This window comes from Glandiceps talaboti, chromosome 12, assembly GCF_964340395.1.
Source record: "Glandiceps talaboti chromosome 12, keGlaTala1.1, whole genome shotgun sequence".
Classification (NCBI taxonomy): Eukaryota; Metazoa; Hemichordata; class Enteropneusta; family Spengelidae; genus Glandiceps; species Glandiceps talaboti.
The window spans coordinates 4,985,956-5,009,801 of NC_135560.1; the positions used below are offsets into that span (position 1 = coordinate 4,985,956).

The window sequence follows — 23,846 nt, forward strand, 5'->3', positions numbered from 1 at the left end:
TTTTATTCAATTCTCCGCATCAACGGTCCTATATAGCTAGTAAAACGGTAACCATTCAAGCTAAGAATGAGACTGTTTCCGTGCTATGTGGTAGTTGTCGTGTTTACTCCTGGATATAAACATTTCCCAAATATATTTTACATCGGTGAAAAAGGATCGTCCTTTCTCATTTAACAAAGGTGTCATATTCCACGGACAGTAGACAAGCTTACGTGGACGATGTTGTTAATCGTTTGAGGCTTTGTGATATTCTAAAGACTCGTCATCAAGTCTTGAACTGAAATTATGTTATAGTACCATCGTTGTTGAACTACAGACACGTTTTACATCTACGTTGGAACACGTTCCCTCAATCGTCGTAAAAACATTACACTTATATGCGGCAGCAATAACACACACTTCATTGGACTATTTGTGCGAGAGCGGATAAACTATCTGGGTTGCTAGAATGTATATATGTAATATATACCGCTATGTTTCAAATGTGAAAAATATAACTAAAACCAAGCCGCCCAAGGGATATAGCAATCAATGCTTGAAAATTCGAAAATGCTGCTATGGAGAGAAAAACGGCCGCCACAGCGGACTTAAATCAAATGTAGATTAGGGTTGTCTCGGTGGAGTAGAGTAAATTATATTGAAAGTCATGACCCCTGATAGTGTCGTGACTGTACATTATACACCCACGATCAGCAAGTTATTTATAAGGACTTGTGGTTGGGATCATCTTTCGAACTGCCAAAATGATAGAGTTGCAAATTTTATCGTAACCATTGATACAACTATACTATCGGTCCAATGTTTGACGGAAATGGTTACGCAATATTTAAATGTGAAATCAGTCAACAAGTTGTATTGTATTGTCATCCTTGAATATAATAAATATTGTTGTCATTGTCATACACAGTCACTCTGTCACCCGTAATAGAGAGACTGTGCTCTAAGTAACTGACTGGAAATCAATAAAAGATATGAAACACAATGTATTATATCTATATATCAGTTGTATCGAGGTCCAGAAAAACCACATTCCAAAGTTGAATATATTATTAAGCATACATTGAGTGCAAAGTGCATACTCTATTAGTACATAGAACCTGTCGTACAAAAAATGCATTAGGAATGTGTGTGCGTATGTTTCACAACGTTAACTTTTATATTGTAACAACAGATAGTAACACGATAACCCCAATAATTTGTTACACCAATAACGCCCTTGAACTTATCTTCCATTGTAATAAATCGACTTACCTTCACTTTTACGTATTACGTATATTAACGCACACAGCGAGTGGTTCTGTACATTTAGGCTTCGACCTAGTCCGAATACCCACAACACGATTTCGTCACGAACATGGTAAAATACCCGGATGTTATTGCCGCTCATTTGCCTGTACAGGGTCCCCAAGCTAATAAATGATGCAAAACTACAGCTCGACTAATGCTGTGGTCATATGAGTCACCATTAGCACTGACAACCGTATGTGTTTATGTTATTATGTTGCAGACAAGTTGACTGAGCTTAAAGTCGGTGAATATTTTGAAATGATAACGTTTATCAGTAATCGGTGGTGAAAGTCGAATACGGGAATTTGGTATTCAATCGATGTATTGTGTTTCGTCAGTACTTCTTAATTTCGGTTTTACCAAAACATACGTTGTTGAACTTTCTTGGAGTGGTTTAAATTTCTTCAAATCATGATGAAATGCCACTCCATAATTGTCAATCGCCTTAAAAAAATTTGTGTTCACAGAATAACACATCAGCTATCTCTTTATTTTTAGTTATACTTCCATGGTTAGAGGGACATTTTCAAAATCCGTTCATCCCCTCGAGTTCACTTTGATGCGGAAATGACATCTTCATATGTCAAATACATCAACCTCTTTTGTAAAATAACAGGGAGCTTAGGCTCAGTTAGTTTTGTTTCACGAGAACAAAAAACAAAAAAACAAAAAACAAACAAACAAACAAACAAACAAACAAACAAACAAACAAACACATAAATACTAAATAAATAAATTAAATAAATGAATAAACAAATAAACAAATACTGACAGATATCAACACTAGAGTAATCATAAATCAGTATAAACAATGTTTCACAGTATCAAGAATTTGTGAGAGAGTATATTTTCCTATGTGCAAAATTGTCACAATTCCTTGGTGTTTGTCAATATTTATTTATCTATTTACTTATATGTGTTTGTTTGGTTTTTTTGGTTTTTTTTTTTTTCGTAAACAAAACTAACTGAGCCTGAGTTCCCTGTGGAGGTATTAGGAACAGTTTCTGTGACTATTTTGCACATATGAAAACATGCACTCACTAATTCTTGATACTGTGAAACATTCATTATTGTTTATACTGATTTGTGATTAATCTATTGTTGATGTTTGTCAGTATTTATTTATTTATTTATTTATTTATTCATTCATTCATTCATCCATGTGTTTGTTTGTTTGTTTGTTTGTTTGTTTGTTTGTTTGTTTTCGTAAACAAAACTAACTGAGCCCGAGTTCGCTGTGGTAAGATTTGATAGCGATTCACCACAACACTAGGCCACTAAAACCAGATCCAGCTCGTCGTCCAGTTTTCATATTGTTTCATTTATCTTTCGCTCTTCATTCGCAACACGATGTAAAGCCAAAATCATACATCATCCCATTTCTCGGCAGCATTTCCACGGACAAATTATATTTCCTCAAGTTCGCATCTGGGTTTTCCATGAAAATGTGTTCTCTTGTTGGGAGGGGAGGGGAGGGGTTGTTCCACTTTTATTGCCCTATCCATTCCATAGTAACGACAGATAGATTCGAATCTCCGTACCGGTTCCCGTAATATTGTATAATGTAAGTTAACTCGGTATAACATCAAATTCATGTATATTATAAAGCATATGATTGGATATCACGTTGAGTTTCTTCCCTGTGGTGATGTATCGACTGGCGTAACATTCTATGTAAGAATGGGTGTTTTTCGTAAACTATTTTTTTGATAATGCAGATGTCAATCATTCTTGCATCCATATGGTTCAATGATAGTAGCTGTACATGTGGTGGTGGTGGTGATGGTTGTCTTGTGCGTTTCGACAAAGATGATCTCTGTTACTGGCTTCCATGTCAGATTAGTTCTCTGTAGTAGCATGATACTTGAAATGAAACTGCAAAAATCGGCCAAGGTGATTTCCAGTAAAATAATGAGTAATCATTTGATTTTAACAATCAACAGACGGACGGACAGACGGACGGACAGACAGACAGACAGACAGACAGACAGACAGACAGACAGACAGACAGACAGAATGCAAATGAAGAGCGAGTTTGACTTTTCTGATTATGATGATTGATCACATGATTCTGAGTTTAATGGTTTATTTCGTATTATTAAGGCCACCAGCTGCAGCCCAAAGTACAAAATACAAAAAAACAAATACAAAGAGTGCATACATATATGGAGGGAAAGGAATAAAGACTAAAAATCAAAACATATCTTGTGAAGTGAAATCATTTTCTCCCAAGTCCGAATGCTTCATGGACGTACATATACATATACATACTCATATACATCATTCTGTTGCTATGGAAAACAAGGATTCTTTGCTGTTTCCTAACTAATTATAAATATTCCTATGGCGTAATTATATAGGACATATTATCGCATTGAGTGTGTTGACGTGAAGTCCCTAAATGTGTAATGCTCTCGTCGGACTGAAAATAGCGTAGATATATCAGATGGCACAACAAAGGCACCGCTATCACCCTCCTGTGCAACACAACCTATGGTATATGGTATCACTTACCACATCAAACACCTGTTTGAATCAGTTTCTGAATTCTTTACGAAAAGCTAAACTAATGTTTAAGACTAGGTTGACAGTTTTGGGTTTTACTGCCGATTTAAAGTGAAAGTGAAAGATGTTTGTATATGCCATCCCACCGTAACATGTCGAAATATGCATTCCCCTGAATCAGCATGTGCACTGCCCACTACCAAAAAATGTCTGGGACCGTCTCCCTTTTGTCTCTCCCAATATCGGAATATATTCCCACTCTCTCCATCATTCTTCTTGGAATTCAATTGCTGCATTATTAATTGGTACCTTTACACTCTTCCTGCCCACACAGACAGCAGAAAATACATCCTCTAATCCTTCAAATCAATTAGTCATAAGCAAGTCGTCTTACACTTCATAAAAGTAATTCCATAGCAAATGAAAGGAAACATATATTCTCACGTGCTCTCAGACTAATTGTGGCACAGCGATCTCCCGTGGCAATCTAGATTTGTCTAAAAAGGCAAAATTGTCAAGGACATGTACAAACTGCGTCACAAAAATATCTAATGACAAATTAAGAAGAGCGGTGATTGCTAATTTCTACGACCCTTACAAGGAAAATAGACGGGTTGTGTTTTCTTACAAAGCATTTATTAACAGATTTGACATGTATTACTGTCAGTCACTTGCTTTCGAATTTTTCTTCTATCTCGCTTTTGAAATTCTATGACATATTTGACGGTGTTGCTTTGTGTTTGCAGCGAGCGAGCGAGCGAGCGTGCATGTGTACACGCGCTGTCAGCGTCAGTAGTTTTTGTACGTCGATCTGTGTAATGACGATCTGCTTACTAAGGACGGAGACGAGTAAGCGACAACATTGCCTTGGTGGTTGTTGGATCGTCCTCATCTGTGCGACGACTTTGATGAATTAAATCTCCATGGTGATGCTGGGAGTGTCGTTACAAATTCAATGATCTCATAATTGTAATTTTATTTTAAGCTTTGGCCTCCAAATGTTCTCTGTGTGTCAAAGGCTGTGAGCAAGTTGGACATAAAACAGTTAACAGTTAGTTATCGTAAACTATCGCAATACTAAAGACACGAGAATTAAGACATGTCGAAAAAAATATACAGTGGTTCATGTCAGTCATGGGGATAAAACTACTTTTACCTCCTTTTACATGTAATTTTGAAAAATATGAAAGCAGCTGATAACAAATTTGTCAATTATTTTCTATTCCTGTAATATCAAATTAGTTAACCTCCTTTATTACTTATTAAATTATTTTCGGTTAATGCGTCTTAAAATGTCCAATAGATGTACATTGTCTCCATCTAAATAATTATTTATCTACTCTTTTTAGCTAACATTTTCACATGTATTAAAATAATGATACTATAAGTGGTTTATTTACCAAGAGAGAAATAGTCGTAGTCACAAGTCAAGGTACGGTAGAGGAAATGGCAACAAAAGAGAATTGTAAAAGATGGTGTTGTATTTTCACTTGTTGGGCCAAATTTGCATTTTAGCAGAGAAAACAAGATTAACTATTTCTGATATGGGGACATTACTTTACATAAAATAGTGCAATGACCTGTTCCTGTCCAAAGCACTTAAATGTACCCTCGTTGTAAGATTTAAATTCTATTATCGCAATTGGCGTGGCTGTAAAGATAATAGACTCTGCGTGGAGATGTGACTGTTGCATCCTTTTTTCTTCAATGACATTTTTAAATGCTACCTATTGTATGCATGATTAATATATTGTAATTTTTGTAATCCCAAGATGCTCATTACCCATGCATGACTTGTTGTAATTCAAATATTGTTAAGACAAGGGCATCGGATGTTTGTTTGTTGGTAGATTTTGATAATTTTACCGAGTTGACTTTTGAGATGTTCACCGGTTTGAGTTTGGTCGTAAAAATACCTATACATCATCATTCCACTGTTGCCATGGGTATGGTGTTGTCACTAGGTACATACACTATGTGTTCATTTTTTTAAAAAAATAGTGTCATTGGTTCTATGGAAGAACTGGAGAATTTGCGCAATTATTGATGACGAAATTTTCAGAGGGTCTGATTAGTTGCTGTTTATGTGGTCTTAGTTGCTAGGCATATTTGCATACATTTTTTTGGATATTTATTTATTCACCTGCCTACCCAATGATGTTATCTTTGCAAAATATAGTGGAATTTGACTGTTGCTTAGGGCAAGGTTATGGTCGCTACGGCCAGTTGTCAGATGTCATGTACAACAACTGCAGATTGATGCCTCTAGAAACACCCCTCCATTCCAAACCCATCCACCTAATAGTTTTTGATATACCTTTTAACCAACATTCACATTTTTCATATCTAATTTGCACATCACTCATGAGATCACCATGTCCTGGATACTTCTTTATCTACACATCTCTAGAAACATCTCCACCAAATTTAAGCCAAATCTGCCTACTAATTTTGGAATGAAAGATTTTTACCAAAGTAACATTTTTAGACCAACTAGTAATTTGCATATTACAGATGTATAACAATTCTTCATTAACACATCCCTAAGAACATCCCCACAAAGTTTCCGCTCAGTACTTTTAGAGTTCAAGTTTTTTTTTGACCAAAAGCCACATTTTTTACAACCCAAATCACACACCTGTGATGCAATCATTTTCATTTGAAGAATTCTCCATTTACAAATATGAATGCAATTGGTCTGTGGTTGGCTCCGACAAATTTAGTCGTTACATATTATGTAACCATTGATAATACACTCACCAACATGGCAATCGGTCTGGCGGTTTTTGACTTTAACTTGTTTACACACACACACACACACACACACACATCCACAGTCAGACAGACAGACAGACACTTTGCCATGCCTACTGAACCTTATCAGTCCAGTTGTGCAAAAAACAACAAAGCAATATACAAATGGACATATGCCCCTTAAACAAACATCAAAACACACACACACACACACACATACACACACACACACACACACACACACACACACACACACACAGATGATGATGCTTTTAATTCCATTTATTTGTTTGCTTTATCTTCACAGGTAACTTCCACTTTCCTCACTTTGGTTCATTTATAAAATTACAATCTACTCACATATTTCACATTTCTGATACATGTTGCCATACAATGCTTACATAGTCATGATTGGACTTCACATGAACAAGCATGTTGGCATGCCAACTAATGTTGACATGTCATCAGGGACACAATTTATTCATAATCGTATGGAACTTTTTTTTGCACGTTACCATGGTATCATAAATAATTTCAGGTACTGCAACAATTTGACTGAAATAATTTTGAAAGTAGTTAAGTCTAAACAAATTGAGAGAGTTGATTTACAATAGAAGTTTGTAAACCTGACACAAAATGTCATCTGATTTCAGCTTCACAAACGTCTTACTAACATTGCTACATTTTATCTTCTGATCCAACTACATCTATTCTAACTATTCTGTTACATTTTGTTTATGTTGGCTACCTGTATGTGATCCGTACACTTTAAGACTTAAAAAGTAAAAATTGTACTTTAATTGTCAAAGAAGACCATAAAATGTAGCAAATGTTGGAGCCACAAATGCATGTTTGTAATTTTTGCACTCCTAAACAAAGGAAGCAGTTTTTTGTCCACTAATGTTTATGGTACATTATAATAGTTACACAAAACAAAACAAATGTAGCAATTTTTTGCCATCAATGTTTGCGATGCAATGTACAGGACAAGATGAAATAAAATGCAATAAATAGAAATTAGGAAGGAACTCATGATTTAGTTTGCAATTGATGAAGTTTCCATTTTGTGTCCTTGTTGATTTTGGGTGGAATATGAAATGCTAATTCTTCTACATTTAGTGGTTTTGATGACCTGGTAGCATCCATCATAGCCAGTGCTATACTATTGGCTGTGGATTTTGGACCAAGTACCTGCATTGAAACAAAAAACATAAATACATACGGTGTAAGATACATTGTATGCCAATGGCTATCAAGGTTTCATTAATACTATTACAGATAGACACAAACTAAGTTATTGTTGTGATATGTTGATATAAGCAATTGAATGGATGTTGGTTTAATTATTCTCTCAGTAGTTTGACATTTCAGATAGTTAGTTTTTCCTCAAGTGGCCACACATCTTGATTACAGGGTGATTATACCTGTACAACACGAGGCACCATTATCACCCATTTGTTCAATCTACCACATCAAACAACAATTTATGTCTATCTTAGTAAACCGAAACCTCAATTGCCAGAGTAGTAATAATCAAAGGATGAATTTTTATTTCTCAAATGTAGATTTAGTGAACTGATATCACTAGATGTATCACTAATCGACTATGAATGAATATTATGATATAGTGAATCACTTGTTGCCACAGTTCCAAGATTGTATCATGCACTATTTCATACAATGCCATATATTCTGTATGTGTAGAGTTTTGTATTCTCTACTCAAGGGTATGGTTGTCACCTGACCATACCATGGGTTTACCAGTAAAATCCATCTGTCATTGATGGCATTTAGTATTTGTTTAATAAAATCACGAGTGACTCACAATTACAGGAGCTCAACATGTCTTTCTATTGTTTAATGATTAAATTATTATTTCATATGTAATAAAAGACAAAACAAGCCGAAAAGTATTCAATGCAAAGCACCTTGCCAAAGGTTATCTGATGCAAAGAATTTGTGTGTAAATGATAAAAATGCTGTAGCATTGGCAGAGTTGCATACACGACAAGTAGGCAATTTTAGCCATCTTTAAATGGAAGTCACAAATGACCAAATCAGGCAATTTTCAATTGCCGCCAATCAGAATAGCCATGTGGGGGCACAGGCTACATACACAAATAACCCGATAGTCTCCATGGGTATGTATGTATATAAAATGAATTAAAAGATTTCTATTCATAATTCAATATCTATAAAACTCTGAACATTTTCTAAAGAGGCATTGCAATAGGAACAAGACAATTAACACACGATGGTACTGTGTGTCAATAACAAAGTCACAGTAACCATATTTCACCTATTCATAATAAGCAATTTCCAAAGGAATTTTCCATCATGACATTAAATGTTAAATAGACATATTCTATCAGCTATATCATGTTGGCAAATATTAATGTACCATAAGCTGACTGATCCATGAATTGGAATTATGATTATTTATTTCAAAAATATTATACATTTCTGCAATTTTACTAAAGTGAGTCTTTTCCATGACTACTGTGACAGAATTCACCATGCAATAACTCTCATTACATTCAAAGTAATATCCAAACAGATGAGGAGCTCCTACTAGCTTTACTGGAAAGACAAATTATTGAAATGAAGAATTCACCGATAGTGTAATTTGTATCCGCTATACAAGAAGCCTCAAAAGGTAAAAGGTCAGGCCAAGGTCATTAAATGCCACATTGATCAAATACTGAAGTCTGGTTTCATACAGTTCAAATTATACTAGTAAACCACTGATAGTTTTTATAAATTGATACACACACACTCCCCCACCCCCTCCACCACACACATACCTACATACATACAGATGGATGGATGGACGGACAGGCAGCCAGATATAAACATGCACACTAAAAAACCCCACACACATACAAATGCATTTGACTAGAGGGTCAGTCACAGTAATTTCATGACATTACTGTATTTCCATGGATACAGGAAGTTCAAACTTACAGGTAGACTAGAGGAATCCATATCAATTTCTGTTTTCCAAATGTGATGAACAGACTTATCAATCACCTGCACCACACTGTCAAGGGTTGATTGTAAACTGACGGCTTCTTTGTCATAATGATACTGTACCAACACTTTGAGTAGAGATGCTATGTCATCTAGAGATAAATAAAACATGGTGAGAACATTGTCTGTAACTATGGCAACACTGACAAAAGAAACATCTCTGTACTGCATTACCATTGTGACTGGTATACTTAAGTGATAACAAAACTGAATGGCTATATAACATACTATCATGCCCACTCAGACAAATTATAATCAAGACCTTGAAGAAACGGCTTGAAATCACTAATGCATAATTCTTATTTTTCACATTTTTATCATTACCACATTTATGAAAAGGATGAGTCAGTAGGCTAGAGTTAAAAAATGGAAAAAAGTGTGCAGGTAGATGTTGGTAATGCTTCCATCATTCTGGACAGTCAGGATTACTTACGAATGAAAAATAAAGTCTGAAGGTTGCCATGAAATATTTAATTGATTTAAAGGTCACAAATTTCAGAAATAAACAAATTATTTTGGGTAAGAATACTCCCTTGTGTTGTCACTATCATACTACTGGTGATGTTCAGTTTTGACATCATTTCAAAACAAGTTTTTGGTCATTTTCAAGACATTTGTTCAGTTTGGGTATGGGAAACATAAAAATAAACAATGCCATGGTTGTGGTAGGTAAGTTGTGTCATAGGAGAACTGAAATAATAAACCAACACATGGTGTATGATAAAACAGATTTTATATACTAGTAAGCTGTCAATTCTATGCATGGTTTTGGTGTGAATTGTGAACGCAAAGAAATGTGACTTGATCTACCGACATCATTTGAACTTTAATCCAAGTCTTACCTTTCATTTTGTCAACTTTCTGAATAACACTAGATAATGCCTCCAACAATCCTAAGTCTTCAAATTCACTGCCTTCTTTCAAACTGTATTTCTTGCGTTCAGCTTTTCTACGGTTCTTAGATGATCTCCTGTGGAACATCCAGTCAATAACATCATTTAAACCAGGACATTGACAAGTTTAGTGTACAATAACATGAGTAGAGGACTTGTAATGCAAACACGCACATACAAATATAATTGAAGTCGCTCCCTTGGACAATATCATGGGGGCGGGGACTCGGAAGTTAGCTTAAAATACAACATGATCATGAAATGTGTGTAAGCAGAAACTCACTGTGCTCACATTTATTTATTTCAATTATGTCTGTCTGTCTGTATGCCATGTATGTATGTGTGTACGTACGTATGTACGTACGTACGTACGTACGTACGTATGTATGACAATTACCACATTATGTCCCAACACTTTGAATTTCTGCTATCAGGGAGACGATTTTGTGTCCCAAAATCAGAACAGTCAGAACCAAATCAAGTTTTGTGCCCACTTCAATAAGACTTTTAAATCAAACTAAATGATTGTATTTTAAAGATATCTGCTCTGCATTGCTTTGTTTTTAACATTTTATCTGACCTACAGTGGTCAAAGATCATATTACATTTTATTTTGTATTTATTGTATCTTTATTTTAATATGTGTTTAATGTATGGCTCCACGTCACCGTAATTTCTCTATGTGAGATAACAAAGATTTCTTGTATCTTGTACGTGTGTGCGTGCATGCATGCATGCAAATGTATGTATGTATGTATGTATGTATGTGTGTGTGTATGTATGTATGTATGTATGTATGTATGTATGTATGTATGTATTTATGTATGTATGTAATGTATGTGTGTCTTTATATATGTCTGTGCATGTCTGAGTGTATGTTTACATTGTGTTTACAAGTATCTCTATATGTATGAGTGTGTATATGTATCTATATATGTGTGCAAATACACTATTGACCAACAGCACTTGTTTAAAGGCAACAACTTGAAAATCCAATGAGAATAATGACCAATGGTGTTACCATGACCTTGGTAAAATTGTAACTTTATACTGATGTGAAACTCTAGTAGGGTTCATATACTTGTTACATTGTGTACAGATTCTATTACCGCAACACAATTTAATATATTTACTGAGGTAATCTCAACTATGGCTGTTTGATATTGAGATCAGATGTACTGATTTCAATAACGATGTTGTACCAGCTGTGTTGATTGCTAGGCCTGAGGCCTGTCTTAGATGAGTTGATGGCTAGGCCTACATGTATATATCACAGTGTTTTAGCTGCATTGATGGAGCTATATAGGGCCATGTCTGTATCAGCTGTGTTGATTTCCAGGCCTACATATGTCTTAGCTGAGTTGATCCTAGGGCCATGCTCATATCAACTGCATTGATTCCTAGGGCCATGCTTGTATCAGCTAAGTTGATTCATGACCCATGCTTGTATCAGCTGTGTTGATTTCTACAGCTATTCAGGACAGATTACATCTATATATATTCTGGCTTCATATGACAGCATTATTGTATCGATTATATCTAGACTTTTCCTACACTGTCACTGATTTAGATAATTAATCAAGTCTACCAATACATGTAGTAAATAATAACAGATTACATTTTACAAGTCATTTGACTGTATTAACTCACAGGTATATATAGACATTACTTTGTATTAACTCACAGGTATATATAGACATTACTTTGTATTAACTCACAGGTATATATAGACATTACTTTGTATTAACTCACAGGTATATATAGACATTACTTTGTATTAACTCACAGGTATATATAGACATTACTTTGTATTAACTCACAGGTATATATAGACATTACTTTGTATTAACTCACAGGTATATATAGACATTACTTTGTATTAACTCACAGGTATATATAGACAATACTTTATATTAACTCACAGGTATATATAGACATTACTTTGTATTAACTCACAGGTATATATAGACATTACTTTGTATTAACTCACAGGTATATATAGACAATACTTTATATTAACTCACAGGTATATATAGACATTACTTTGTATTAACTCACAGGTATATATAGACATTACTTTGTATTAACTCACAGGTATATATAGACATTACTTTAGATTAACTCACAGGTATATATAGACATTACTTTGTATTAACTCACAGGTATATATAGACATTACTTTAGATTAACTCACAGGTATATATAGACATTACTTTAGATTAACTCACAGGTATATATAGACATTACTTTAGATTAACTCACAGGTATATATAGACATTACTTTGTATTAACTCACAGGTATATATAGACAATACTTTGTATTAACTCACAGGTATATATAGACATTACTTTGTATTAACTCACAGGTATATATAGACATTACTTTATATTAACTCACAGGTATATATAGACATTACTTTGTATTAACTCACAGGTATATATAGACAATACTTTATATTAACTCACAGGTATATATAGACATTACTTTATATTAACTCACAGGTATATATAGACATTACTTTGTATTAACTCACAGGTATATATAGACATTACTTTGTATTAACTCACAGGTATATATAGACATTACTTTAGATTAACTCACAGGTATATATAGACATTACTTTAGATTAACTCACAGGTATATATAGACATTACTTTGTATTAACTCACAGGTATACATAGACATTACTTTAGATTAACTCACAGGTATATATAGACATTACTTTGTATTAACTCACAGGTATATATAGACATTACTTTGTATTAACTCACAGGTATATATAGACATTACGTTATATTAACTCACAGGTATATATAGACATTACTTTGTATTAACTCACAGGTATATATAGACATTACTTTGTATTAACTCACAGGTATATATAGACATTACTTTGTATTAACTCACAGGTATATATAGACATTACGTTATATTAACTCACAGGTATATATAGACATTACGTTATATTAACTCACAGGTATATATAGACATTACGTTATATTAACTCACAGGTATACATAGACATTACTTTGTATTAACTCACAGGTATACATAGACATTACGTTATATTAACTCACAGGTATATATAGACATTACTTTAGATTAACTCACAGGTATATATAGACATTACTTTGTATTAACTCACAGGTATACATAGACATTACTTTAGATTAACTCACAGGTATATATAGACATTACTTTGTATTAACTCACAGGTATACATAGACATTACTTTGTATTAACTCACAGGTATATATAGACATTACTTTGTATTAACTCACAGGTATATATAGACATTACTTTGTATTAACTCACAGGTATATATAGACATTACTTTGTATTAACTCACAGGTATATATAGACATTACTTTGTATTAACTCACAGGTATATATAGACATTACTTTGTATTAACTCACAGGTATATATAGACATTACGTTATATTAACTCACAGGTATATATAGACATTACTTTATAATAACTCACAGGTATATATAGACATTACTTTGTATTAACTCACAGGTATATATAGACATTACTTTGTATTAACTCACAGGTATATATAGACAATACTTTGTATTAACTCACAGGTATATATAGACATTACTTTGTATTAACTCACAGGTATATATAGACATTACTTTATATTAACTCACAGGTATATATAGACATTACTTTGTATTAACTCACAGGTATATATAGACATTACTTTGTATTAACTCACAGGTATATATAGACAATACTTTATATTAACTCACAGGTATATATAGACATTACTTTGTATTAACTCACAGGTATATATAGACATTACTTTGTATTAACTCACAGGTATATATAGACATTACTTTAGATTAACTCACAGGTATATATAGACATTACTTTGTATTAACTCACAGGTATATATAGACATTACTTTAGATTAACTCACAGGTATATATAGACATTACTTTAGATTAACTCACAGGTATATATAGACATTACTTTGTATTAACTCACAGGTATATATAGACAATACTTTATATTAACTCACAGGTATATATAGACATTACTTTATATTAACTCACAGGTATATATAGACATTACTTTGTATTAACTCACAGGTATATATAGACATTACTTTAGATTAACTCACAGGTATATATAGACATTACTTTGTATTAACTCACAGGTATATATAGACATTACTTTAGATTAACTCACAGGTATATATAGACATTACTTTGTATTAACTCACAGGTATATATAGACATTACTTTGTATTAACTCACAGGTATATATAGACATTACTTTGTATTAACTCACAGGTATATATAGACATTACTTTGTATTAACTCACAGGTATATATAGACATTACTTTGTATTAACTCACAGGTATATATAGACATTACTTTGTATTAACTCACAGGTATATATAGACATTACTTTGTATTAACTCACAGGTATATATAGACATTACTTTGTATTAACTCACAGGTATATATAGACATTACTTTGTATTAACTCACAGGTATATATAGACATTACTTTAGATTAACTCACAGGTATATATAGACATTACTTTAGATTAACTCACAGGTATATATAGACATTACTTTGTATTAACTCACAGGTATACATAGACATTACTTTAGATTAACTCACAGGTATATATAGACATTACTTTGTATTAACTCACAGGTATATATAGACATTACTTTGTATTAACTCACAGGTATATATAGACATTACGTTATATTAACTCACAGGTATATATAGACATTACTTTGTATTAACTCACAGGTATATATAGACATTACTTTGTATTAACTCACAGGTATATATAGACATTACTTTGTATTAACTCACAGGTATATATAGACATTACGTTATATTAACTCACAGGTATATATAGACATTACGTTATATTAACTCACAGGTATATATAGACATTACGTTATATTAACTCACAGGTATACATAGACATTACTTTGTATTAACTCACAGGTATACATAGACATTACGTTATATTAACTCACAGGTATATATAGACATTACTTTAGATTAACTCACAGGTATATATAGACATTACTTTGTATTAACTCACAGGTATACATAGACATTACTTTAGATTAACTCACAGGTATATATAGACATTACTTTGTATTAACTCACAGGTATACATAGACATTACTTTGTATTAACTCACAGGTATATATAGACATTACTTTGTATTAACTCACAGGTATATATAGACATTACTTTGTATTAACTCACAGGTATATATAGACATTACTTTGTATTAACTCACAGGTATATATAGACATTACTTTGTATTAACTCACAGGTATATATAGACATTACTTTGTATTAACTCACAGGTATATATAGACATTACGTTATATTAACTCACAGGTATATATAGACATTACTTTATAATAACTCACAGGTATATATAGACATTACTTTGTATTAACTCACAGGTATATATAGACATTACTTTGTATTAACTCACAGGTATATATAGACAATACTTTGTATTAACTCACAGGTATATATAGACATTACTTTGTATTAACTCACAGGTATATATAGACATTACTTTATATTAACTCACAGGTATATATAGACATTACTTTGTATTAACTCACAGGTATATATAGACATTACTTTGTATTAACTCACAGATATACATAGACATTACTTTGTATTAACTCACAGGTATATATAGACATTACTTTGTATTAACTCACAGGTATATATAGACATTACTTTGTATTAACTCACAGGTATACATAGACATTACTTTAGATTAACTCACAGGTATATATAGACATTACTTTATATTAACTCACAGGTATATATAGACATTACTTTATATTAACTCACAGGTATACATAGACATTACTTTAGATTAACTCACAGGTATATATAGACAATACTTTATATTAACTCACAGGTATATATAGACATTACTTTATATTAACTCACAGGTATATATAGACATTACTTTGTATTAACTCACAGGTATATATAGACATTACTTTGTATTAACTCACAGATATACATAGACATTACTTTGTATTAACTCACAGGTATATATAGACATTACTTTGTATTAACTCACAGGTATATATAGACATTACTTTGTATTAACTCACAGGTATACATAGACATTACTTTAGATTAACTCACAGGTATATATAGACATTACTTTGTATTAACTCACAGGTATATATAGACATTACTTTGTATTAACTCACAGGTATATATAGACATTACTTTAGATTAACTCACAGGTATATATAGACATTACTTTGAAACTGTAACACAAATGAAATACCATTACTATATTTGACATGGCTGTCACACAGAAATGTCAAATACCATATTTTATTTCCATTTTATTTTATTTTATTTCATTTATTGGATAACCAACGTGAGCTAGTCCCATTTATAGGCTCCTTTGGTTCAGTGTTAGTGCAGGAGGAAATCGGAGTACCTGGGGAAACCTGCGTTGTTCGGTAGAGTCAAACTGAACAACACTCTTCTTACTTACAGTGTGGTAAATTTAATCAAACCCAGCTGACACCTACCAGGTTTGAACCCTGGCTGCAGAGGCACACGAGCTAACCACTTGGCCATTGACAATTGACAATATATCTCCCGATCTTGTCAGATTCCATATATATCCCATTCTTGTCAGATTCCATATATCTCCCAGCTTGTCAGATTCCATATATCTCCCAATCTCATCAGATTCCATATATCTCCACTCTCGTCAAATTCCATACATCTCCCAATCTCATCAGATTCCATATATATCCCATTCTCGTCAAATTCCATACATCTCCCAGCTTGTCAGATTCCATATATCTCCCACTCTTGTCAGATTCCATATATATATCCCAATCTCATCAGATTCCATATATGTCCCATTCTTGTGAAATTCCATATATCTCCCAGCTTGTCAGATTCCATATATCTCCCACTCTTGTCAGATTCCATACATCTCCCAATCTCATCAGATTCCATATATATCCCATTCTTGTGAAATTCCATATATCTCCCAGCTTGTCAGATTCCATATATCTCCCACTCTTGTCAGATTCCATATATATATCCCAATCTCATCAGATTCCATATATCTCCCACTCTTGTCAGATTCCATATATATATCCCAATCTCATCAAATTCCATATATCTCCCACTCTTGTCAGATTCCATATATATATCCCAATCTCATCAGATTCCATATATCTCCCACTCTTGTCAGATTCCATATATATCCCATTCTTGTAAAATTACATATATCTCCCAGCTTGTCAGATTCCATATATATCCCAATCTCATCAGATTCCATATATCTCCCAATCTCATCAGATTCCATATATCTCCACTCTCGTCAAATTCCATACATCTCCCAATCTCATCAGATTCCATATATATCCCATTCTTGTGAAACTCCATATATCTCCCAGCTTGTCAGATTCCATATATATCCCAATCTCATCAGATTCCATATATCTCCCAATCTCATCAGATTCCATATATCTCCACTCTCGTCAAATTCCATACATCTCCCAATCTCATCAGATTCCATATATATCCCATTCTTGTCAGATTCCATATATCTCCCAATCTCATCAGATTCCATATATCTCCCAATCTCATCAGATTCCATAATATCTCCCACTCTTGTCAGATATCTCCCAATCTTGTCAATATCTTCCAGTCTGTTTTAATCTAATACTCTATTGACTTCACATTCAGAACATTACAAAGACCGATTCAATTTCTGATTCAATTAACCTTAAAAATTGGTTTTGATATCAGTTTATCAACTGCCTATGGCTACAACCTGACTACCTAGCTTGACAAATATTACAACATCATTACAATATTTCTCAAACTAGGGAGTCAGTGAATAATCAAAGGTGAAATTGCTACTTTAATGTTAGAACAAGAATTCAATCTTATCGAATTTCTCAATCCTGATTTCAAATTATGGTATGACAGGCCATCGGCAATCAAGGTTTCAACTAACTATTAAACATAAAATAAATGTATTCTTGCGACATGTTGATGTAAGGTATTGAGTAGAATTTTGGTTTAATTGTGCATGCTCACAGTAGGGTAGTACTTCTGATGAATTCTATAATTTAGATTTCATGTATTGTCATTTTTGATCACTAACATTTTGATTGCAAGACAGTTATCAGCACAGCATCTCAGTCTGACTAAAGGTTTCCAATATGGTATTGTCAGCATTTTACAGACAAGACGATCAGCTGGTGGTTGAATGAAGATCTGTCTACAAGATGTGTTCACTTATAAAAGTGAATGATATATATTATCTAGGTTCATTTAGTTTTCAGCATGATTACATCTTTGCCAATACTATCAGAACCATAGGAAATTCTGTGTATGATAAAGTGTAGTACAAAGCAGACCGGCTTAGATATTCCTCACAACATTAAACAACAGCTTGCCAAATTAGTATGGAGATGAATTTGACCCCTTAGGTCAATCCATCTGACTTCTGGTTGTTCCATTTTTAGCAGGGGTGTCTGCTGCCTCTTAGATGACGTTGACATATTCCACAGCATTGTAGGAACATGTTATGATGACATATCTATTTGACGTCAACCAGATGTATATAGATATATCGCTAAATTGAAAGGTGAAGTTTTAAATCCCTTAGATAACATAAGCTCAGCTCAGACAACTGAAGGTTTAAATTACTAAGATTAACTTAAATTCATACTTCAGAAATTTATGTACATGTAAACAGTGTGCAGGTTGCTATGGCAACCATAAATTCTCGTCATGCCTGCTGTCTGTCACAAATCAACATATGGGATTTCCTGAAACTTAAGTCTGTACAATTACCAAAATTTAATTCCGGATTAATGGAAGCCATTCAGATGATATGTTGTCCATCACCTAATATGGCCTCCTTTATGTAACCTTACTGAAACATCCTAGATTTGGGAAGATGTGTGGCAAACTACAGAGTGACTAAATTGTCACAGTAATGCAGTGTTGTGTCATATAGATGATTTCATTCATGTAGGGTATATGTGAAACTGATTGAAGGAATTTCAAAAACAGGTTTTCTAAATGAATTGAATTGAATTGAATTGAAATTTATTCCCCACAAGAAATAAACATACAGAAAAGAAATAAATGATAACATCCAAAAGGAAAATGATTTTAAGTTGTGGGTGAGAGACTAGAAAATAGTTTTCAGAAAACTAATCGAGTCTAGCTACTCAATTTCACAAGCATCGAATTGCATATCATTAAAAAAAATGTTGTGACTGTAGTTGCTCAAATTAACACTGATTACACAGTCAGAAAACAACAAACAACAATTGTTTACAGTAATAAGAAAACAGATAAACACACTACGGTGATAAGAAATTTACATGTCAACTGGTTAAAGCATCATGAAAACACAAATAACTAATAACCTTAATATGTACTTAGAATCCAGTGCTTATATTTTGATTTAAACCTAGCCCTGTTGGGGATATTTCTGATATCGTTGGGTATTTTGTTCTATAGCATGGGACCGACAAATTGAATTGAAGACTGGCCAAGTCAGCATGAAGAACATGAAGATCTCCTCTTAATTTACAGCGAGTATTACTATCATGTGCAATAAAAGAAAAGTAGTTATGGAAGATAGGTGGAAGATTATTGTTTAGTGCATCATGCACAAAAAGACCTACTTGAAACTCATATTGTTTATATATGTCAAGTATGTCAAATTTTTTGAACAGGGTAATCGTATGTGCATTATACTTACTACCATGTATAATCCGAACGATCTTTTTTTTGTACAAGTAAAATGTCCTTTAAATGTGTTTTATATGCACTTCCCAAAGTTTCTAGTACATAACTAATATGTGGCAGTATGAAAGTGTTATAGAGCATGACAATAATTTCTCCTTTGTGTGCAAAATATGCTGCCGCCAAGACAAATTGTTGTCAAGACGAATTCCAATGCAAGATGTACAATCAACCTCCTTTATCATCTAGAGTAATTGAACCAGTGACTGAATGTTTAATTTGTTTACTCTTAATCACCATATACTCGGTTTTGCTAGCGTTAATGGTCAGTTTGTTATCGTTACACCATTTATTCACATTTACAAATTCGAGTTCTGCTCGACTAAGTGATACGTTATTATGTATGGGTTCAAAGAATGGAATAAATTTCCTTTGTGTTTAATACCTTGTACACAAATGTGATGATGTTTATGGGTGATTCCATTACTTTGCAGGGTAAATGTGAAAGTGACTGTGAACACTTTCAATAACACTTTTTTCATTCATGTTCTATACTATGTTAATTGCTTCGTGTAAGTGTGTGTGACGATCAAGTGAGAATGTGGCATATCAAACCATAGAAGATATTAATATCCTGTCTATATATGCTGAGGGCTGTGTTCTTCTTCTGTACATGCTATGATTAAAGGGGCACAAGCTGAGTTCATACTTTATTTGGACATAATAATACCCCATATTTAAAAAGTACTCGTAGGATTCTATTTCCTGAAGCACACTTAACCATAACTTGCAATAAACTAAAATTGAAACCAGGTCTTAAGATATAACGTACAAATGATGACATAATTTATTATATGTATGACAAAAATGTCGAGGAAATCCCTACAGTGCAATCAACTGTTCTAACAATGCCAGACAACACTTGTAATGTCATAGAAGGTATGCATCAATATTAACGCCATACTAGAATAGTTTAATCAAGGTTTTATATATTAAGTATTTTCACTTGAGTTAAAGGTTTATAAACTTAGCTTTTGCCATTTTAAAGACAACACAGTATATTACATAATTAAAATGCTTACCATAGCAACACGATGAATGACAATATCAAAATAGAAAATCACTCTCAGATTAGCAACATGCTGTTTTCAGTTGAGAAAATGAAACAGTCCTGGTCAGAGAGGTCACAGAGGGAAAAAAAATGAAAGGGGTCACAGAAAATGGAACAATCACGTTCAAAATTAAGACATATCAAAAAATGGAAGTTTGGGTCAAACGTCAGACTTGGAGAAATGGAATCGAGGTCAGAGGTCATAAAAATGGAGTAGACCTAGGGCGCGTTCGGTAGATAAAATGCCCGCAAACGTTTCAAAACATTTTGTTCCCGAACGACTAATTGTCATAATTTAATCGCAGGCGACCTGGGACGAAGGAAGGTGGAAGAGTGAGGTGACTCGCCAAAAGCCAAGATGGCGGCCATAAATTCTCACTTCATTGGCGAACTTGAGATTTTGTGTAGGATTACTTTATATAGTGCACATTAGTTTTGATTCCGCACTGCAAAAAAGTTCATGGAATTGGTCATTTACAATTGGCAACTGTATTTAGAAATACAAATACCTGTCGGCATAATGGTATGATCGATTTGACGTACATTGAGCGATGCAAGATAAACTTGGGGTCAGGTCACAGGTCAAAGATCAGCGTAAGAATAGTACATACATACATTACAGGCCTTTTTTAGCATCCTGACAGTACTGCAATGGTGTGATTTAACTATGCGCATTGTCTTTTCAGTGATGAGTGCTGAATGTACACAAAATGCGACAATCTTCTGTTTGAATGTGCCGCCATCTTTTGTTTTTCATGCGCAACATACATAATAGGGTTCGAAATAGGGCCAGGGTGCCCTGGCCAAACAATGACAAAACGTTTTGGCTACCGAACGTGCCCCAGGTAAGAGATCAGACTTGGGACTGTATTTGATGGAATCCATTTACTTACCCAGATATCTTTGAGTTACTGGCTGAATACTGACTATGAGATGATCTACCAATACTACTGTAAGACGATCTACCAATACTACTTGTCTCTGAGAATAAATCTCCATCTCTGTCGTATGGTTCATCTTCATCAAACAAACCTTGACTTCGTTTTTCTTTTGTTTCCCTGACAACCTGAAGTCTTGCTTTCTGTCTTTCAAACTGTAATAGCATTGATTCTAGAAGTGTTGTGTATGTGTTGTAATCTGGTAAGAAAACATAAGTGGTGAGTATGTATTAATATGAAACTATGTGTTTAAAGGGCTGTGACAATGATGTTGTATAGGCTGTGTTTAAAGGGCTGTGACGGTGATGTAGGCTGTGACAGTGATATTGTAGGCTGTGACGGTGATGTAGGCTGTGACAGTGATATTGTAGGCTGTGACGGTGATGTAGGCTGTGACAGTGATGCCGTAGGCTGTGACAGTGATGTAGGCTGTGACAGTAATGTTGTAGGCTGTGACAGTGATGCTGTAGGCTGTGGCAGTGATGTTGTAGGCTGTGACAGTGATGTAGGCTGTGACAATGATGTTATAGGCTGTGACAGTGATGTTGTAGGCTGTGATGATGACACTGTAGGCTGTGACAGTGATGTTGTAGGCTGTGACAGTGATGTAGGCTGTGACAGTGATGTAGGCTGTGACAGTGATGTTATAGGCTGTGAGTGATGCTGTAGGCTGTGACAGTGATGCTGTAGACTGTGACAGTGATGCTGTAGGCTGTGACAGTGATGCTGTAGGCTGTGACAGTGATGCAGTAGGCTGTGACAGTGATGTTGTAGACTATGACAGTGATTTTGTAGACTGTGACAGTGATGTTATAGGCTGTGACAGTGATGTTGTAGACTGTGACAGTGATGTTGTAGACTGTGACAGTGATTTTGTAGACTGTGACAGTGATGCTGTAGGCTGTGACAGTGATGTTGTAGACTGTGACAGTGATTTTGTAGGCTGTGACAGTGATGTTGTAGGCTGTGACTATGAAGTAGTTGTAGAGTTTCTTTCTAAACAAACCATGCAATGAATGCACACTAATTCTTACACTCTCATTTGAAAATACAAGGGGTTGTCGGTGGCCAAACCACTTGCCTCTTACCACTGTGGTCAGGGTTCGACCAATTCAGGGTTTGATTAAATTTACTGCGCTGTAAGTAAGTAGGGTGTCGTTCAGTTTGACTATACCGAACAATGCAGGTTTTCCCCGGGTACTCCGGGTTCCTCCTGCATTAACACTGAACCCATGATGGATGGCCCTCACTGGACTTCTTGGGAAACAATTGTTTATATACTTAAAAAACTATCCAGTATAAATAAAGATCATTATTATTATTATGGACCAATCCAAATGCCTGTTGCAGATGATTTAATGCACCAATGAAAATGTAAAATTCATCCAATCAATGAATTAAAATGTTCATAACATCTGATGGAATGAATCAATGAAAAGCCCCTTACAACTGATGCAAAGAACCAATAGAAATGCCTCTTACATATGATCCAAAGAACCAATGACAAGTCTTTGTAGAACACACAGACCCCTCAAAAACTTTACTACTGTGTG

General features: G+C 34.0%; 1 protein-coding gene across 4 annotated transcripts in view; it reads right to left on the reverse strand.

Annotated features, from left to right (window-relative positions):
* Positions 1 to 6,832: 6,832 nt before the first annotated feature.
* LOC144443236 (elongator complex protein 1-like) overlaps positions 6,833 to 23,846 on the reverse strand; it is a 60,253-nt gene continuing 43,239 nt past the window's right edge. For 3 of the 4 annotated variants that reach the window (XM_078132653.1, XM_078132652.1, XM_078132655.1), the window contains 4 exons: positions 22,249 to 22,492; positions 10,419 to 10,546; positions 9,511 to 9,668; positions 6,833 to 7,737 (listed from right to left, as the gene is read on the reverse strand). In XM_078132653.1, coding sequence (XP_077988779.1) covers positions 7,576 to 7,737; positions 9,511 to 9,668; positions 10,419 to 10,546; positions 22,249 to 22,492 — 692 coding nt within the window. In that variant the 3' untranslated portion in view covers positions 6,833 to 7,575. Of the gene's footprint in view, positions 7,738 to 9,510; positions 9,669 to 10,418; positions 10,547 to 21,326; positions 21,416 to 22,248; positions 22,493 to 23,846 lie in introns of those variants that run through there. The other variant, XM_078132654.1, reaches the window with a different exon arrangement.